Below are 17319 nucleotides of genomic sequence, written 5' to 3'. Positions count from 1 at the left end.
ATTTTTTTTTATGCTAATACAAAATATGTTCATATTAAGGTGAGGCCTAGGTTGCCTTTGAAATCTCATGGGTAATTTACCCAAACCAATCAAAAATAGCCATGTGTTATTATTTTATTTTGCAAAAATTTAGCATGTATACTATTATTTGCATATTCACCCCATTTTAAATTAATGATATTTTACAATTAAACCATCACAATAATGGCTTTGCATAAATCATTAAAAATTAAAAAAAAACACACCTGGGAATCGAACCAGGGTGCTCTCACAAAAATAAACACACCTGGGAATCAAACCTCACAAAAATAAACACACCTGGGAATCGAACCAGGGTGCTCTCACTTACATGAACCATACTCCCAAACCACTTGACCAATACATCTTTTATTGATCAAAATGGAATGCAAAATATATATTATTAGTGAGCAATATTTTTTTTTTGAAGTGTCTTATAACCTAGCTTTAGTAAAAAATAAAAATCATTTTATATGTGTATATTTATGAAATAGAAAATCTTTCTTAAAAAAAATGAATTCATTCATTTGATTTTTTGTATTTTAAATATTATTCTTTTATATAAATTCGTACTTTTATCTAGATTCGATGAACTACAACAATGTTTCATTTGTGATCAACCGAATTGTGATTTATTTAAGGTCCTATCTTTCGTTTGGATCAAATAAATTATTTAAACGTATTAAATGAAAATTATCAGAATAAATATAATGTTTCTATTAAATATTTTTGCATTTTATATGTAAAGAAATATGTTAAATATTTGCATTGCGCTCCTTGATGATTTTATTTGCTTATATATGTTGATACAAAATTTTATGTATCAAGATGAGAAAGTTAATATGACAATTTTGAAAACTGATAACTATTTTTAAAATATCTACATTAATGTAGTGTTTCTATTAAATATATTTTCTATTTTATTTGCAAAACATCGTTAAATAATTGTACCGCACTCGTTGCGAAATTTAAGTGTTTATATTTGCGGAAGCAAAATTTTATGTACCGATATGAGAAAGTTGATATGATAAAATTTTCAAAACTCGTGATTATTTTCCCATTGAGTTACGAGCGTATTTAAAAACAAACAAACTTGAATTCAATGAAATCATATCTTCTACTAGGACATTCACTAGCGAAGTGGAAGCCCTTCTAAAGAAAATTATTTAGAAATAAATGAAACTCTTTTTACTTCCGGAACAAGGAGCAAAAAAAATATTACTAGTTTCATATCTTTATTTTTTTTTTTTGAAACATAGTTTCATATCTTTATTATTTTCAAACTTTTTTGAAGGAAAGAGTTTGAAAATAATATATAAAATTAAATTTTTTATATCTATAATATATATATATATATATATATATATATATATATATATATAACTAGCGAAAAGATTGTCTTTTCTTTTTTTTACTGCGCTAACGTATGTAAATTATGAACGGTATTTTATATAAAAATTTGATTTTGATTAAAATTATAAGTACAAATATTTGTGAAATTAAAATTATAACAAACCCAAAAAAACCATGTTTATCTTTTTCCATGACAACAGTAATTTAACAAATATAATATAAATCCTTATCTTTTTTAATACCACCAAGAATATAACATTAATATAGAAAAATTTGTTTAAGGGTATAATTAGAATTATAAAAAATTCAGCCCAAAATCTTTATTCCCTTCATATATACTCCCTCTGTTCCTTTTTAAGTGTCGTTCTAGCATTAATAAAGATATAGTATAAATTTTTATCTTTTTTAATACCACCAACAATATAACATTAATAAAGAAATTTGTATAAGGGTACAATTGGAAGTATAAAAAATCCAGCCTAAAATCTCCATCCCCTTCATATATAATATTGATAATATTTTTCCTATTGTACCGGGATAAGATGATGAAAAAAGTCAGCCCAAATATGTATTAAGCCTATTTTCTTTATACATAATATAGAATATAGATATAGTATAAATTAAGAAATAATACATATTACCTCATTGCATAATTATAAGTCAAGCATGTGTTTGACATGAGGTAATCATACGAGTTGTGTGATTTAAACAATCACTTCAATGATAACTTATAGGACAACCATAATTTACAAAGAAAATGTGGTATTGACACAAAAATTAAAACAAGAGAGAGAGAGAGAGAGAGAGAGAGAGAGAGAGAGAGAGAGAGAGAGAGAGAGAGAGAGAGAGTAAAACCATAATGTGAGTATGAAAGAGTAAGTTGTCACAAAAGTTGTTAAAAGATGGTTGAACATATATCATTTCTCTAATCATATTGGTGTGTGTGTGTGTGTGTGTGTGTGTGTGTGTGTGTGTGAAGACAGTCAAAAGTGACGACCAGAGTATGTGCGACGTGGTCCACCACGTTGATTTATCGTGAAAGAACAATGAATCTTCGTTGTTACAGTGGTGTCCTTCGTTATGGTGATTTTTTTTTTATTAGGAGGAAGAAATTCTATGTAATTATATAAACCAAGGTTGTCAGACTCGCGAGTCTACACAATTTCGAAAAGGTTATGTACACTCGATTCGTAGACTCGACTCGTAAACTCGTATGAGTTTATGGAAAATTAAAAATGATGTTAAAAAACATGTGAGTGACATAAATGACAAATATATATATAACAAAATACTGCTAATTAACATAAAAAATCCAAACTCCATAACCAACTTATTAACAAAAAATCTCTAAAATAAACCTAGTAAATTTGTAAAAGTAAGTAGATAAGGTTCTAGTTCCTTCCCAATTGGCTACTACATAAAGGAAAAAAAAAACATAAAACATATATGATAATGTCTTCAAACATCCAAAACTCCAATGAAATCATTTTCATCATCAAAATCACCACCACCATTGTCATCATCGTCGTCACCAACATCTTGACCATCATCAAATTCTGCCCCGGATGAAACACCATCATCATTAACTGAACTTGGATTCCTTGAGCTTCCATTTAAATCAACATTGCCGCCATGACCACCACTTACCACAACATTAGTAACATCAGCTCCAAAAACATTGTTAACATTAACATGAACTTGCTCAACATTGTCATGATTTTGCATTTGCACAATATTCTATTCATTAACATCTTCAGTTATTCACTCATCATCAGAATTAATATCTTCAAATAAAGTATTCTAGGTTTGCTTTATTTTCTTTTTTTGGTTTGATTTGGAATTTGGGTCGTATTTTGGATTTTTTTCAACAAAAAATTGCTTTATAAAAAGAGTTCATGGACTCGGTAAACTTGTTCTAGACTCGCGACTCTATCCGAGTCTACCACAAAACGATTCTATGTGCGAGTCTACTCGTTTTTGACTTCTAGACTCGTAAACTCGTATAGTCTCACGAGACTAGTAGTGAGTTTGACAACCATGATAGAAACAATAATATTTTTTTCAAAAGAAAGCAATTATTTTAAAATATTATGTTATACGTCGATACGAGAGGAACACATGTGCCATATTTATTAAACACGAATATCATATTATACATACTCATGGATACTCGCTTCCATCCATACTTGAGGCTCCGACTACGAATGTTCAGATTCAAGCTGATAGGAATTAAAACTCCAAATTAATCTAAAAACCCACACTTTATCGAATATTATTGGATGTCTTTTAAGGACAATTGCTGGAATCGGAACGAAATTTGAATTCCTTAAAAAAAATAAGGAAAAACGGTTACATAGATATGAATGAATACCTATTTATTTTTTATTAGTATGTTATATTGTATTAATATATTTTTTGATAGTTTTTTTATATTAAAATAATAATTTTTTTTTTGAACAAATCAAAATGGAATTATATTAATTAAAATAAAATATTAATTATTTTTTAAAATGTCAAAATGGAATTATTTTTTAAAATAATAATTATTAGGTTTATTTAGTCTATTTTTTTCACAATTTCATATGTTTCAATCATAATTGATTATTATTATTCCATAGTATTATTTTTAGAGAGTTTCTACGGTACACTCGTTACATTTGGTTTTTTTTTTAAAAAGTATGACACATGAAATTAAAATACCAAAAATGTTATCGAAATAAAATTTATTTTTTAAATTTTTTTATAACTTATACTCCTCAATATTTTTTACGAAAAAATGTAAAAAAATCAATAAAAAGTTTATAATAAATGGAATGCTATTTTTTTTATGAAACAATCTTTCCTAAAATACAAAAAAAAATCTCTAAGATGAACTAGTTCAGCAAAATTGGCATCAGTGAAGATCGAACTCGAGATTTTGAGATAACCACACTTCAAAGTCCCAAGCCATTAACAGACCAACCCAAATGGGTTGAAACTCTAATTTTAAATATATCATAATAGATTCTGCATCAAATATATTACATTGTTTTAAAAAAATAATCGAGGTTGTTAATAACGATGACACTAATGACCATATTTCAATCGTTTCAACTGAAATTTGAACTTTTTAAAAAGTTAATCTCGAATCACTGAACCGACACTCACCTCTCAAACAAATATATTGCTTTTTCCGTCTTTATAATTTTTATTATATTAATTAAAAATTACAATTACAATTACAATTATTTACAATTATAAAAAAAATTCAATTCCACCCCTAATCAATTAATTTTTTTTTACAAATAACAATTGTCATTTCAATAAATATATAGAAAATTACATAGGTCGTACAATGCATTCGTTACACTTGTTATTTGAATAATAATAAATAAAGCTTTCGCTGCTACAGTCTTAAACCCTTCCCTGCTTGCTCGCTGCAAAAACCCAAGATCAAGATCCATACCCATTTTCTTTCATGGCAAGTTTCATATACCAAACGTTCAAGAAAGCATCCCATGGTTAGTTACATGCATCTATCGAAGTAAATTGTCAATTATGTTCATACATTTCTGAATTTTAATTCATTGTTGTCAATTATGTTCATACATTTCTGAATTTTAATTCATTGTGTTACTATTATTCAGCTGCTGATACATTAACCGCGCCACCACGTATTGATTACCGAAAAACAATAGTTAAGCACAGAGTTCCTAATTTCGACAAACTTTTTGCATTCATGGGAAATGGGGTGCGAAATGGGTTGAAAAAACTCTGTGATAATCCTTTACTAACATTCATGGGAAGTGGGGTAAAAACAATTTCCTCAGAGGTTGAATCCATGGGGAATGAGGTTTTCTCAGAGCTTGAATCCATGAGGAATGTGGCTATGTATCTTTATGAAATTGGGGATCTCATGCTTCAGCAAAAATTTGATGAAGGTATATAAATTCATTTTAATTTTATATACAATAAATTATCTTTTCAATTTTTTATTTTATTTTTAACACCTCAAAAAAGAAATTAATTTTTTTCATCTGTTCCTTCCTAGGATATGTGGCAGGGTTTTCCTTGAGACACAATTTGGTAAGTCAATATTTTAACATTTCCCATTTTAAAATCACCTTGTCAAACTTGACTAGAAAAAAAAAAAAAAATAACAAACACTTTGTCAAACATTCATTGCTTATTAAAATGTATAGGTTGAAGTGGAAGGTACAGTTCTCAAAGATGCACAGCACACTATAACTGCTCGGGGTGGAAATGGAGTTCGAGACATAACACTTTTATTAGAAACGACAAATGGACGACTCACAGATGTAAGTTGTGCTTCTAATCTTTAATGTATTTTTCTTTGTCACATGCTAATCTTAACTTAGTAGTATAGGAGTGTGCAGCTAACTATACTAAAAGCACATATGTTATATTGTTTAATAATCACCTTATAGGATTGAAAATGATACTATGTAGTATTGTACTACCCATTCAACCAAGCTCCACTCAATCTGAGGTTTCTTTATGTTGTGAGAGGTTCCATGCTACTTGTAATTTCAAACCATGCCAAAGCTAAAAACATCAATCTTTTTCAGATAATTGCTGGGTTTAACAGTACCTGCATAGAGATTAACGTCAGCTATTTTGAAATTTGCTAATACTGTAAGTCTGTAACACGTGAAACAAATACGAGTAGGAGTGTTGGGTTCTTCTTCCTCTCAATTGATCTCACGTGGATAACCCTTATAATTTGTAGTCACATAGTATATGGGAATTTTAGTTTCTCTATGTTTATAAATAATTAATATACACTTCAGAATAGGAGTATAATCAGAAACATTTCGTCAGTCTCTATGATTGACAGTGCCTCTATGAAACAAATACAGAATAATAACAGAGTCCAAGCCATTTTCACATGATTTTTTTCCCTTTTTTTTTTGGAATGGTTCCAACAAACCATTGTATGGGAAATCAAATGTAATCAATCTTTGGCTTGAAGTAATAGATAAGAGAAGTATGAAAAGTTCAGATTAAGACAGTTTTAGAAGTTCACTTACTCAGGATCCAGATACCCTGTGGTTCCTCTTACTTCAACGGAGACATAACTGTCTCCTTCCTGAGGAGCATATTTTGAGAAGCCAAAATCTGCAACCTTAGCACACATGCTATTGTCCAGCAGTATATTGCTCGCCTTTACGTCTCTGTGCATTACAGAATGTCCTTAATATGTTATAAACAAAAATTGTGGTGAAGTCAGTTAGATCAGCAACTGAGTTTATTATGTGAAGAATAAATTAAGAGGCATCATGCCAAAAAGTTTTTCCTTATGCCAAAGTAGATCCATTAGGGCAAAAATACATGCAAATTTTCAGATTTCACTATGTCAGTGTTTACCGTCTAACATATCATGTATTGCAACTATGTAGACGTGCAAATTTTGAGGTTTCACTATGTCAGTGTTTACATTCTAACATATCATGTATTGCAACTCTGTAGGTTATCAACAAAGATCTGTTTCATGTCCTTTCCCTTTTATTTTCCATGCGAGTCATCATATCAATTTCCATTAGCGCGTCTGAACTATCAGTGGTTCTTTTAGATTTATGTTTTCTCAATTATCAAATCAAGTATTCTCCTTTACATGGAAGATTTTGATATTGGCATGAAAGAAATGCAGGAATAAAAGAAGACTTAACTAGAAAGAGAATATAACATTCCCTTATTGATTATCTGTTGAAAGCTTAACCTTGTATATTGCCTGGACCAAGACAACAAGTAAAGAGGTTTGTGTTATATTAGCAATTGCAAATTCAATTTTCCCAACATTAGAGCTTCCTTTGTCCCTGTCAATCAGTATAGTTCATAGGGTTATAGAATAAAGGGAAATTAAAGTAGTTAAACTAGTTATCAGTTGTTAGAGTAATTAGTTAGTTATCCGTTTAGTTAGTAAGTTAGCTAGGTTTAAGGTTGTTAGTTAGATTTCTATTTGGGTTCTGTTTCCTGTTATACGTTAGTTGCTATGGATCCTAACCCATTAGGCCATTACCCTTATCTCTTTGTAACAGAAGGTCTATAAATATAACCTTCTCTTAAGAAATGATATTTGGCATATATCGTAGTTGTAATTGGTTTTATAACCAGTGTAGGAGACCTTGCTCTCTTGTTATTTCTTATTTCATAATCATAAGGGTTATTTCTTTGGAATCCAATTCTTGGGTTCCTAACAGTAGTCTCATCGATTTGCTCTAGTTTATTTGTTCATTGTAGAAATCAATAATGCCTCTCATATTTTCATTTTGTGGCAAGACCTAGTTATTTTATGCATTTCATCTTTTCATTGTTCGTTTGAATTAGTATCATAAATTAATATGAAATGTTTTTACATACAATTTCACGTTTTATCCTCCCTAATACGATCCAAGCTTATTTCATAGGACATATGCACAAGTTAGTAAAAGAAAATAATAAAAAAATAAATCATATTGCTTGCCTCGAGCTGTACCTAGAGCAATAGCAAGCTGGTCTGTCAGTCTAATAATTTTTTTCTCTTTGCTGGTTCCCTGTTATTATAACATTGAATTTCAGAGTTGTTGTGGTGTTAAAACATGTCAGTTGAAAGAGTTGTGCAATATTTACCATATAGTCTATCTAGCAAAGATACATGAGAATTTGTTGATCATATTCATTACAGAAACCAAGAAGCGGCCCCAGGTTCTCATGTTGTATAGCTGAAAGTAGGTTTAGCTGCATGATGCATCAATGACTTATCAGATGGTCTGACAGGAACAAAAAAAATTCCTTAAATTCTAGTGGACAAAACTTTTAATCAGGAACATTTTGAGGGAATCTTGTTGCTCTAATGAAGTGATAATGCATATCATACCTCACTATCAAATCCTTGGTTTCCCTGAGTTAATGTTGCTGACCGGACGTTCACTGCCACTTCTTGACTATTGTCTAGACTTTAGGAAGAAATCGTCTTTGCTTGGCAAATAGAAAGATTTATCTGCATGTTTTTGTTGGAGAGTGGCATATAATGCAATATAGATTAGACCAAACCAAACATGCTAAAGTTGTTACTTCCATCACAACAATGGTCTTCTAGAGAAACAAATATAATATAATCTATCACGATCTTGAGCATTCCTTTTTAAATTGACATTCTTACAACTGTATGGATGAAATGTAAAATTGATTGTAGCCCATCTAACTAGGAAGTTAATTTTGAGTACAGTTTTCTGTTATATAGAACATTATGCACAAATTTCTGACTGAAATGCTAGTTTTATGCTGCATTTATTTGCTTCACTTTATAAAACTTACAAAATATGTGTGCAGTATTCTGCAAATGTGCAGCGAGCTGCTGTTAATGCTGAGGATGGTTGCTGGCCCTACGCAACCCTGACGAAAAAGTTCACTGAGGTACCATTCAGGAACTGTTGGTTATACAATTTTTTTTTTATAGTAAAAAAGTAGCTAAAAGAGTTTTTTTTTGTATATATATGAAAAGTGCGGAATCTTACTGCAAAAACAAGGAATACAAGTTGATGGATCTGTTAAAAAACTTACCGGGGATCCAAAGCTTAGCCTGAAAGGAGGAATGAGTTTCCTGGGAGCATATCCTCCAAGCAGCATAACTTTAACGTGAGTTTGATTTGATTGTGATCTATAATAATAATAATAATGGCACAGATAGATGGTATTAATAAATAAATAAATAAATAATTTGACACTGCAGGGAGGAGAAGGGGTACTTTACCCTAGACTGTTCAGCGCAAGTTACCCCTAACTTTTTAATAGGGGTAGGGAGGAAGAAAGGTGTAGAAGAAGACGAGTTTGATTACAACATCACTTTCCCAGTTGATGCACTGTATACATACCTTGTGATGACAACGGACTTGATGTCCAAAAACTTCAAAGTCCAAGTTGGAGGAGACACTACCAAAGAGTGGAATATTGATATTCTTTACAACCGGTACAGCCTATCAGCCCGTGGGAAAAAAGGTGTATTGAATGATTTTGGTTTCAATGTGGAATTCAAACCCTAGTAGCTGAAGCCAGGATATGAATGAATTTTGAGTGACCTTTTCTATTGTAATTAGCCTTTGATGGATGATGGATCTTGAACATAGATAGATAATTTTGAGTCACCTTTTTTGTTTCAACCTGGAGAAGAGATTTTTGCTGATGAAAACTATGTTAGATCTATTATTGTTGTGAATTGAACTCGACAACCTTCGCAACAAAAACCGTAGCAGAGATGAGATCTATCTACGTAACTCAATCCAATGATATGTCGCCACCTGTATAGACAAGTTACAAGTACATAACTTTTGATTCAGATCGCGTGTGCGTACGTACTTGCTCAAGTAATCAATGTTTTTTTTTTGGTCAGGCCCATTTTTTCTTTTCAGTTTTAATTATTTATTATTATATTATCGTGAATTATTTACCTCAATAATTTTGTATTTATTTATTTATTTATTTATTATTTCTTACTTTAAAGGCTTCTTGAGACTGTACATGCTTGTAATATTTTGCTACAAATTATAATCAGCATCCTTTAAATAAATAAATAAATAAATAATAATAATCAGTACTATTATGGAATTTAGACATTTTCTATTGTAGTTACTCCTTCCGTGTTTTATAGTATCACTTTCAAATTTCTTTTTGTCCTCTACACCATTATATTATATACTATTAGGCATGGCAATGGGGCGGGGTGGGGACGGGTTTTACCTTCCCCGTCCCCATACCCGATTTGAATATACTTACCCGTTACCCTACCCATACCCAATGGGGATGAGAATTTGAATCCCATCCCCGTCCCCAACGGGTTCGGGTATCCCCGCCACATCCCCGTCCCCGCATTGAATAATTTTTTTAATAAAAAATAGAAGTTTTTTTTCATCCCCAAGAGCAACGTTGTAATACATTATCCAACAATACGCTCACTTTAACATTTGTTAGACGGATTGATTTAGTTGATCCTTTAAATATCAATGATAGTTTTTATAAAAATGACAATTATCAAACAAAATAACATGACATATCATCATAAAGTAATTTTTTACATTTGGGACGGGTTTGGGTATGGGTTCGGGGTGGGTACCTATATACCCGTTACCCATCCCATACCCGTGTTTTGAAATCGGGGAAAACCCATACCCAAACCCAGTCAAAACGGGGAAAACCCGTCAAATTGGGTTTGGTTTGGGCGGGTAACCACGGGTATGGGTTTTGTTGCCATGCCTATATACTATCACTTTTTAATATAATACATGCTTTTTTTTTCTTTAGTTTAGTAATGATATTGGTACAACTATTTGATGATAATTTTTATGATAATCTTTTATTTCTCTCTTTTTATTAATCAAAGCCAATAGAGAAGATATAAGAACATCATGTAAGTATGAAAAAGAAAATTGTTAAAGTTGTCATAAAATGATTGTATAAATATCATTTTTTTTTTAAATACTACTAGGAATGCTAACATACAAAAGAAGAAAATTATGTATCAAAAATTGTACCAATTTATTTTTCAAACTTTTGATAATTTTTTTTAATAAATACATACTACTATTTATCCAAACCTAAAAATGTGCGGCACAAGTTAATATGGAGTTAAGATCTTCTCTATTTAAACTCTTCTCTATTTCCTCAATTAGGAGAGATAAAGACACAAAAAATCTTAAATATAATTTTTGTGTAAATTATTAAATAATAGAGTACAACCATCTAATTGTTGTGTCTATCTCTTTCATGAATCATAATGACAATCTCCATTTATTTTTATAAATGGAGATGATCTCAACTCTTTAACATACCCCATATATATTTTTTTCATATCATAGTCTCTTGTTTATTATTCTATCTTGTTTCAATTCTTTTAAAACATAAATTACATTTGTTATGAGACTGGTGCAGTAGATTATTGGTCACCATGATAGACTTTCTCCCAAGTAAGTAGGTATAAGTTCACAACTAAGGGTGTGAAATTGTTCACCTTATGATTCATTTGGTGAACACTACAAACACAGGCGCAACACAAACAAGGTTAGGAGAATACAACAGAGAATGGCAGACATAACATGAAATGACCAAAAATTGTAGAGTCATGAAGAGTGATATAACAGTAACAAAACTAGTAGCAAATGGTTTATAAAAAGAAGCGCTTAACCTCTATTCACACCTCCACTCTTCCTCCCCCACCCCTAACTCCTTCACCTTCCCCATTCTCCTCAAAGCATGCTCCAATCTCTCTTCCCCTTCTCAAACTCAAATCCTTCATGCCCATCTCTTCAAAACCGGTTTCCACTCCCACCCTCACACCTCCACTGCCCTCACCGCCGCCTACGCGGCCAACCCTTACACTTTCTATTATGCTCTTGAACTGTTCGATGAAATGCCTCAACCAACTATCACTGCCTTTAACGCTGTACTTTCTGGACTATCGCGAAACGAGCCTCGCGGGCAAGCTGTGTGGCTTTTCCGCCAAATTGAGTTTTGGAATATTAGACCCAATTCTGTCACGATAGCGTCTTTACTCTCTGCACGTGATGTAAAATAATCAAAGTCATGTGCAGCAGGTTCATTGCTTGGCATGCAAGTTAGGAGTTGAATATGATGTTTACGTTTCAACTTCGCTTGTTACTGCTTATTCGAAATGTGGGGTTTTGGTTTCTTCAAATAAGGTTTTTGAAAATTTACGCGTGAAAAATGTGGTTACTTACAATGCTTTTATGTCAGGGTTGTTGCAAAACGGGTTTCATTGTGTTGTTTTTGATGTTTTTAAGGATATGATGATGAATTTGGAGGAAAAGCCGAATAAGGTGACTTTGGTGTCTGTTGTTTCAGCATGTGCTATCCTTGCGAACATTCGTTTGGGGAAGCAGGTTCATGGGCTTAGTATAAAAATGGAAGCTTGTGATCATGTTATGGTGGTGACTTCACTTGTGGATATGTATTCAAAGTGTGGTTGTTGGGGTTCTGCTTTTGATGTTTTTAATGAAAGTGAAAAGAGAAATTTGATCACTTGGAATTCCATGATTGCTGGGATGATGATGAATTCAGAGAGTGAGAGGGCTGTTCAATTGTTTGAGAGGATGGTGGATGAAGGGATTTTGCCTGATTCAGCAACATGGAACTCTTTGATTAGTGGGTTTGCACAAAAAGGAGTGTGTGCAGAAGCTTTTAAGTACTTCAGGAAAATGCAGTGTGCTGGTGTGGCTCCATGTTTGAAGATTCTCACTAGTCTTTTGTCTGTGTGTGGTGATTCATGTGTGTTGCGAAGTGGGAAAGCGATACATGGTTATGCTTTGAGAATTTGTGTTGATAAGGATGACTTTTTAGCAACTGCTTTGGTTGATACGTATATGAAATGTGGGTGTGTTTCTTTGGCACGTTGTGTTTTTGATCAGTTTGATGTAAAACCAGATGATCCTGCATTTTGGAATGCAATGATAGGAGGGTATGGAAGGAATGGAGATTATGAGTCAGCTTTTGAAATCTTTGATGAAATGCTGGCTGAAATGGTTCAACCAAACAGTGCAACATTTGTTAGTGTTCTATCTGCCTGTAGCCACAGTGGCCAAGTTGAGAGAGGATTACATTTTTTCAGAATGATTAGAGAGTATGGTTTGGATCCAAAGCCTGAACATTTCGGTTGTGTGGTTGATCTTTTGGGTCGAGCCGGTCGGTTGGGTGAAGCTCGAGATTTGGTGCAAGAATTAGCAGAATCTCCTATATCTGTTTTTCATTCTTTGCTTGGTGCATGTAGGTGCCACCTAGATTCCAATCTTGGGGAAGAAATGGCTATGAAACTTATTGATATAGAGCCAAAAAATCCAGCTCCACTGGTGGTTTTGTCTAACATATATGCTGCATTGGGAAGATGGAGTGAAGTGGAAAGGATAAGAGGATTAATCACAGATAAAGGATTGGACAAACTCTCTGGTATTAGCATGATAGAAGTTACATGAAAATTGCTTACATAGAAAAACTTGAAATGAAATGTTATTTTTTCTTTAAGATAACATAAAAGTTTGTTACATTTAGAGTGTTCTTTCTTCTGCCTATTTAAACTTCCTCGTAAATCAGTGATTCAGCATCTCTTTAACTGCAAATCCGTAGTAATCGTCAAAATGGTAATCAGGTTCAGTGATGAAACAAGAGATTACATCTCTCTGTGTGATGACACCAACTACTTGATCTTGTCCATTTACTGTATAAATCCTGTGAATAGACTGTGAAGCAAGAGTGTGAATCACGCTCTGCAGAGTTGCGTCAGGCTTGCATGTTATAGGCCGAGTAACTTTTCCAGATTCATAGGATGTTGAGACAATTTTCTTCATGAAATCCATCACAGTGAGATTCCTGAAAGTCAAAATACAGGGATGGTGAAGAAGAAATTTCAGTTGAGTAATTATTTCTCTTACAAGTTACAAGCTTGTGTAATGACCATTGGCCATAATTGTAGCTATTGATTGTTTTCCTTAACTAGAAAATATCATCCCACAAACAATCACACACATGTATATTAAAGTGGTCAATCTTATGAACCGCAGTTGATTAATATTTTTAAACTTGTTCTCAATCTTAGATGTCAACGGTTTGACTAGATATACAATCTATGATTGATTGATATTTTTAAACTTGATCTCAATCTTAGAGGTCAATGATTTGACTAGATATACAATTCATGGTAGAATTTTATGTCGTAGTTTGATCCATATAGCCGACTAACCTGGTGTTATAAGACTTGGTTCTTGTTGTAGTCATTTGTTTGATTATCTTTATTTTTGTATTTTAACCAAAGATGAACCATAGAGAGTTTTATTTTTGAAAATGCAGAAACAATTTTGTATCTGATTTTAGATTTTACAGACTAGTGTGTTTCCCGTAATTATTGTTAGACACCAGATTCCCGATTTTCTACTTAGGCTCACCAACAAAGGGGATTATTCAAGCACTATACACCAAAACCTACCAAGGAAAAACCCTAGCAGGCAAGGAAATAGTATTTGTATGGAGTATATGTATCATCCAATGCTCTTCTTTCACTTGAGAAATCTTTATCTAACAATTGAGTTTTTTTAAATAGCAAATTTCGACGAATGAGATACTCTAGACATACAAACACACAACATTCAAGATTCTGCAAAATATAAGCAAGAACAATTTAATTAAACGAAATTCATTGTGAATGTCAACGATCATTATAGAGATAGGATGCACAAATACTTGATCCTTAGATTACTACCAATACATCATTGATGTTCATTTTATCTTAAACACTTTACCTCAACGGATCTCATGTTTGGAGGGTTGTGGACCGTCATGTGATTTTTATGATCTCAGCCCACTCTTCCATATTCTCCACTATCTCGGGATCACAATCCCATGATCTGGGAACTGCCCCTCTATCTGATAACCACTCGGTAAAAACCACCAACCTCTATAAATAGAGAGGTCTAAGGCATTGGGAAGTAACTGATTCATTTTACCATACACACTTTCGATCCTTAGTCTCAACATATCGCCGAGCAATGTACACCTCACATATATCAACAAGAACACAAACCATATATATCAGCTTTGTTTAATAACAATGTGTAATAATTTTGAAAACATATTGTCGTTAGTCGTTACACAAGTATAGTTGCATAGTCCAACCCAAATTATCACATGAAAGAGTTTAAGATATTTTCTAAATGAGTAATCAAATAATACTATCATAATAAACCATATGCGAGTTTAAAGAGAGGCAGGAAGACTCCATCATATCACTCCTCAACCAACTTCTCATCAGGAAATACTTTGTTTTCCACCACTTTGTGCAGCATCTCTGATCACTTTTAGTTGCAAGAATCCCATACACTAGTAATTCGTCCTCCACCATTATGTATTCTATATCGTGTTTTCTGAGAATAAAAACATGAGTGAGAAATCATACACAGAGATGCATACAATAACACAATCAGCCAAACTTTCTCCATATTCAATTCACGGAATCAATAACATTTACATTCTTAAAGATCATGAAGGTTTATCGCCCTCACAAATACACCAAAAAATGAAGGATAGTCCAAACAAAATATAATTTCATATACAACAGTACCATGTTATAGGATGATAATCAAAAAAAGCTGTTCATAAATGCAATTTTAAACTTTAAAGCCTTTTTCATCACAAAAATCCGAAATATATTCTATGATATGTAATCATCCATTTTCATACCAAGACCAGAACTTTATGCCATGCACATGTAACATCCAATACATAAATTATACAAGGATCTTTCAAATAAAGCAAACAAAAAAGTTGATTACATAACTACATGCTAGCTTCCAATTGTATGGGGAACACAGACAAGTACGAACTAAGTGACTATTCAATTGAAATTAAAAGTTACTTTACAATTGTGATAACTCAAATAAGCTAACTATGATGGTTAACTATCTAACTATACTTTAACTGAGTCATGGATTTGGGAGAAAACCGAGTTGGCATTTACAAAATATTCTAATGAAAATGAAAAGTTACTATACATCAATGATGACTCAGATATACGTAGAATCAATAAAAGTGGTAACTACTCTTCAAAAAATAAAAGTGGTAACAAGGAAGTTGATTGTAAAATTACATGCTAGCTTCCAATTGTGTGGGGGACACAGACAATTTTGCATGTATCCTACGAAGTGTCTATTCTTTTGAAATTAAAAGTTACTTTAGAAACAGTGATAACTCAGATATGGTAACCATCGAACTATGCTTTAACCCTTTAGGGAATTGGGAGAAAAGGTAGCATATATTTATATTTACTTTGCACCCACTTGATATACTGCACGTTATCTGATCACTACCACTGCAGCGTTTATATCAGTTAATACTTAATAGTTAGTTGGATTCTTTTACACAAGTTAGTTATTGGTCACGAATACAATTATTGTAATTACGCTGCGTTTATTAACAGTAGATCATAACTCAAGATTTAAGAAGAAAACTTTGTTTCTTTTCTCATTGTCTTACCTCTTTCTATCAAACTCTCTTTCCTGTTGACATTCTATAGTACTTGGTAAAATTATCTTCTAAGAACTAGATAGATATTTCAATTTCAATTCAAATGAAAAATAAAAATATCTTCATTAAAAATGAAAAATAAAAATATCTTCATTAAAAACAAAGTATCCTTCATCATTACAAACAGAAAATAAAAATAGAAATGTTCTTATAAATTTAACAATGGCAAGGATCTTCAAGCTGATTTATGTTTCTCGTGGACACCAACAAGCAAAAAATAACAAATGATAGTTCAAACCAAATATAAATTGCACATTCAACAACAGCAGGTAATTATAAAATGACAAACAGCAAAAGCTGCTGATAAATGTAATATTTACCTGTATGTTTTCTTCTATTTCCGACATCCAGTCTCTTCCACGTGCATAGCCATTACAAGTGCGCATTGTATGGTTTTTCTTGTCCTGTAACCAGATTATTAAAATTAAAATCAGTCTTTTCTTTACACACAACAGAATAACCATTTTCATACCAAGATCTTTTGTGCATTCAAATGATTATAGTACTTAAATTTTTTAGGTCGTGCCGTTATGTGACATGTGTCAATTATTTTTACAGACATCTTTCAAATAAGGGGGGAAAGAGTTGATTACAAAAAATTACAAGCTACTTTCCAAATTTAATAGGGACGTGAAAAAGAATACCTACTACCCAATCAATGTGACCATGCTAACAATTAACCGGTAAATGTATGTAAGAAAACATACCAATGTTTTCACGTTTTCTTGCGAGAAATCCATATCAAAAGTAATTCTTCCTCCACCGGCTTGTATTATACTTCGAGTTTTCTGAGCATAAAAACATGGGTGAGAAATCATACACAGTGCATATTATAACACAATCAGCCACTTGTTCAAACAAAAAAAAAACAATCAGCCAAATTTTCTCCAG

At 32.1% G+C, this 17319-nt stretch overlaps 2 protein-coding genes, 1 long non-coding RNA gene and 1 pseudogene across 12 annotated transcripts in view; 2 read left to right on the top strand and 2 right to left on the bottom strand.

Moving 5' to 3' along the window:
• Nucleotides 1–17319, top strand: part of LOC146921376 (putative LRR receptor-like serine/threonine-protein kinase At1g14390) — a 47587-nt gene that overhangs the window by 24080 nt on the left and 6188 nt on the right. The gene's annotated exons all lie outside the window — the stretch shown is intronic.
• Nucleotides 5518–9569, bottom strand: LOC146921379 (uncharacterized). 8 transcript variants are annotated; one of them, XR_015012132.1, is made up of 9 exons: nucleotides 9104–9569; nucleotides 8914–9010; nucleotides 8668–8761; nucleotides 8228–8350; nucleotides 7981–8088; nucleotides 7847–7904; nucleotides 7041–7102; nucleotides 6402–6545; nucleotides 5518–5962 (listed from the first exon to the last, which is right to left on the bottom strand). It is a non-coding gene; the product is annotated as an uncharacterized LOC146921379 (long non-coding RNA). The 8 variants fall into 8 exon arrangements; XR_015012131.1 differs by having other exon boundaries at nucleotides 7835–7904; nucleotides 8668–8745; XR_015012128.1 differs by having other exon boundaries at nucleotides 8668–8745.
• Nucleotides 11375–13942, top strand: LOC146921378 (pentatricopeptide repeat-containing protein At2g02750 pseudogene; annotated as a pseudogene). The gene has a single exon (XR_015012135.1). The product of XR_015012135.1 is annotated as a pentatricopeptide repeat-containing protein At2g02750 pseudogene (transcript).
• Nucleotides 13287–17319, bottom strand: part of LOC146921373 (uncharacterized) — a 71312-nt gene continuing 67279 nt past the window's right edge. For both annotated transcript variants that reach the window (XM_085714817.1, XM_085714818.1), the window contains 4 exons: nucleotides 17136–17216; nucleotides 16749–16832; nucleotides 14649–15269; nucleotides 13287–13722 (listed from right to left, as the gene is read on the bottom strand). In XM_085714817.1, the coding sequence (XP_085570943.1) occupies nucleotides 15204–15269; nucleotides 16749–16832; nucleotides 17136–17216 (231 nt within the window). In that variant the 3' untranslated portion in view covers nucleotides 13287–13722; nucleotides 14649–15203. The remainder of the gene's footprint in view (nucleotides 13723–14648; nucleotides 15270–16748; nucleotides 16833–17135; nucleotides 17217–17319) is intronic.

The sequence above is a fragment of the Medicago sativa genome, chromosome 5, assembly GCF_051527215.1.
Source record: "Medicago sativa cultivar Bolivia chromosome 5, Bolivia_mono, whole genome shotgun sequence".
Taxonomy (NCBI): domain Eukaryota; kingdom Viridiplantae; phylum Streptophyta; class Magnoliopsida; order Fabales; family Fabaceae; genus Medicago; species Medicago sativa.
The sequence above is the reverse complement of the archived record's forward strand: the minus strand, read 5'-3'. Positions and strand labels throughout refer to the sequence as shown.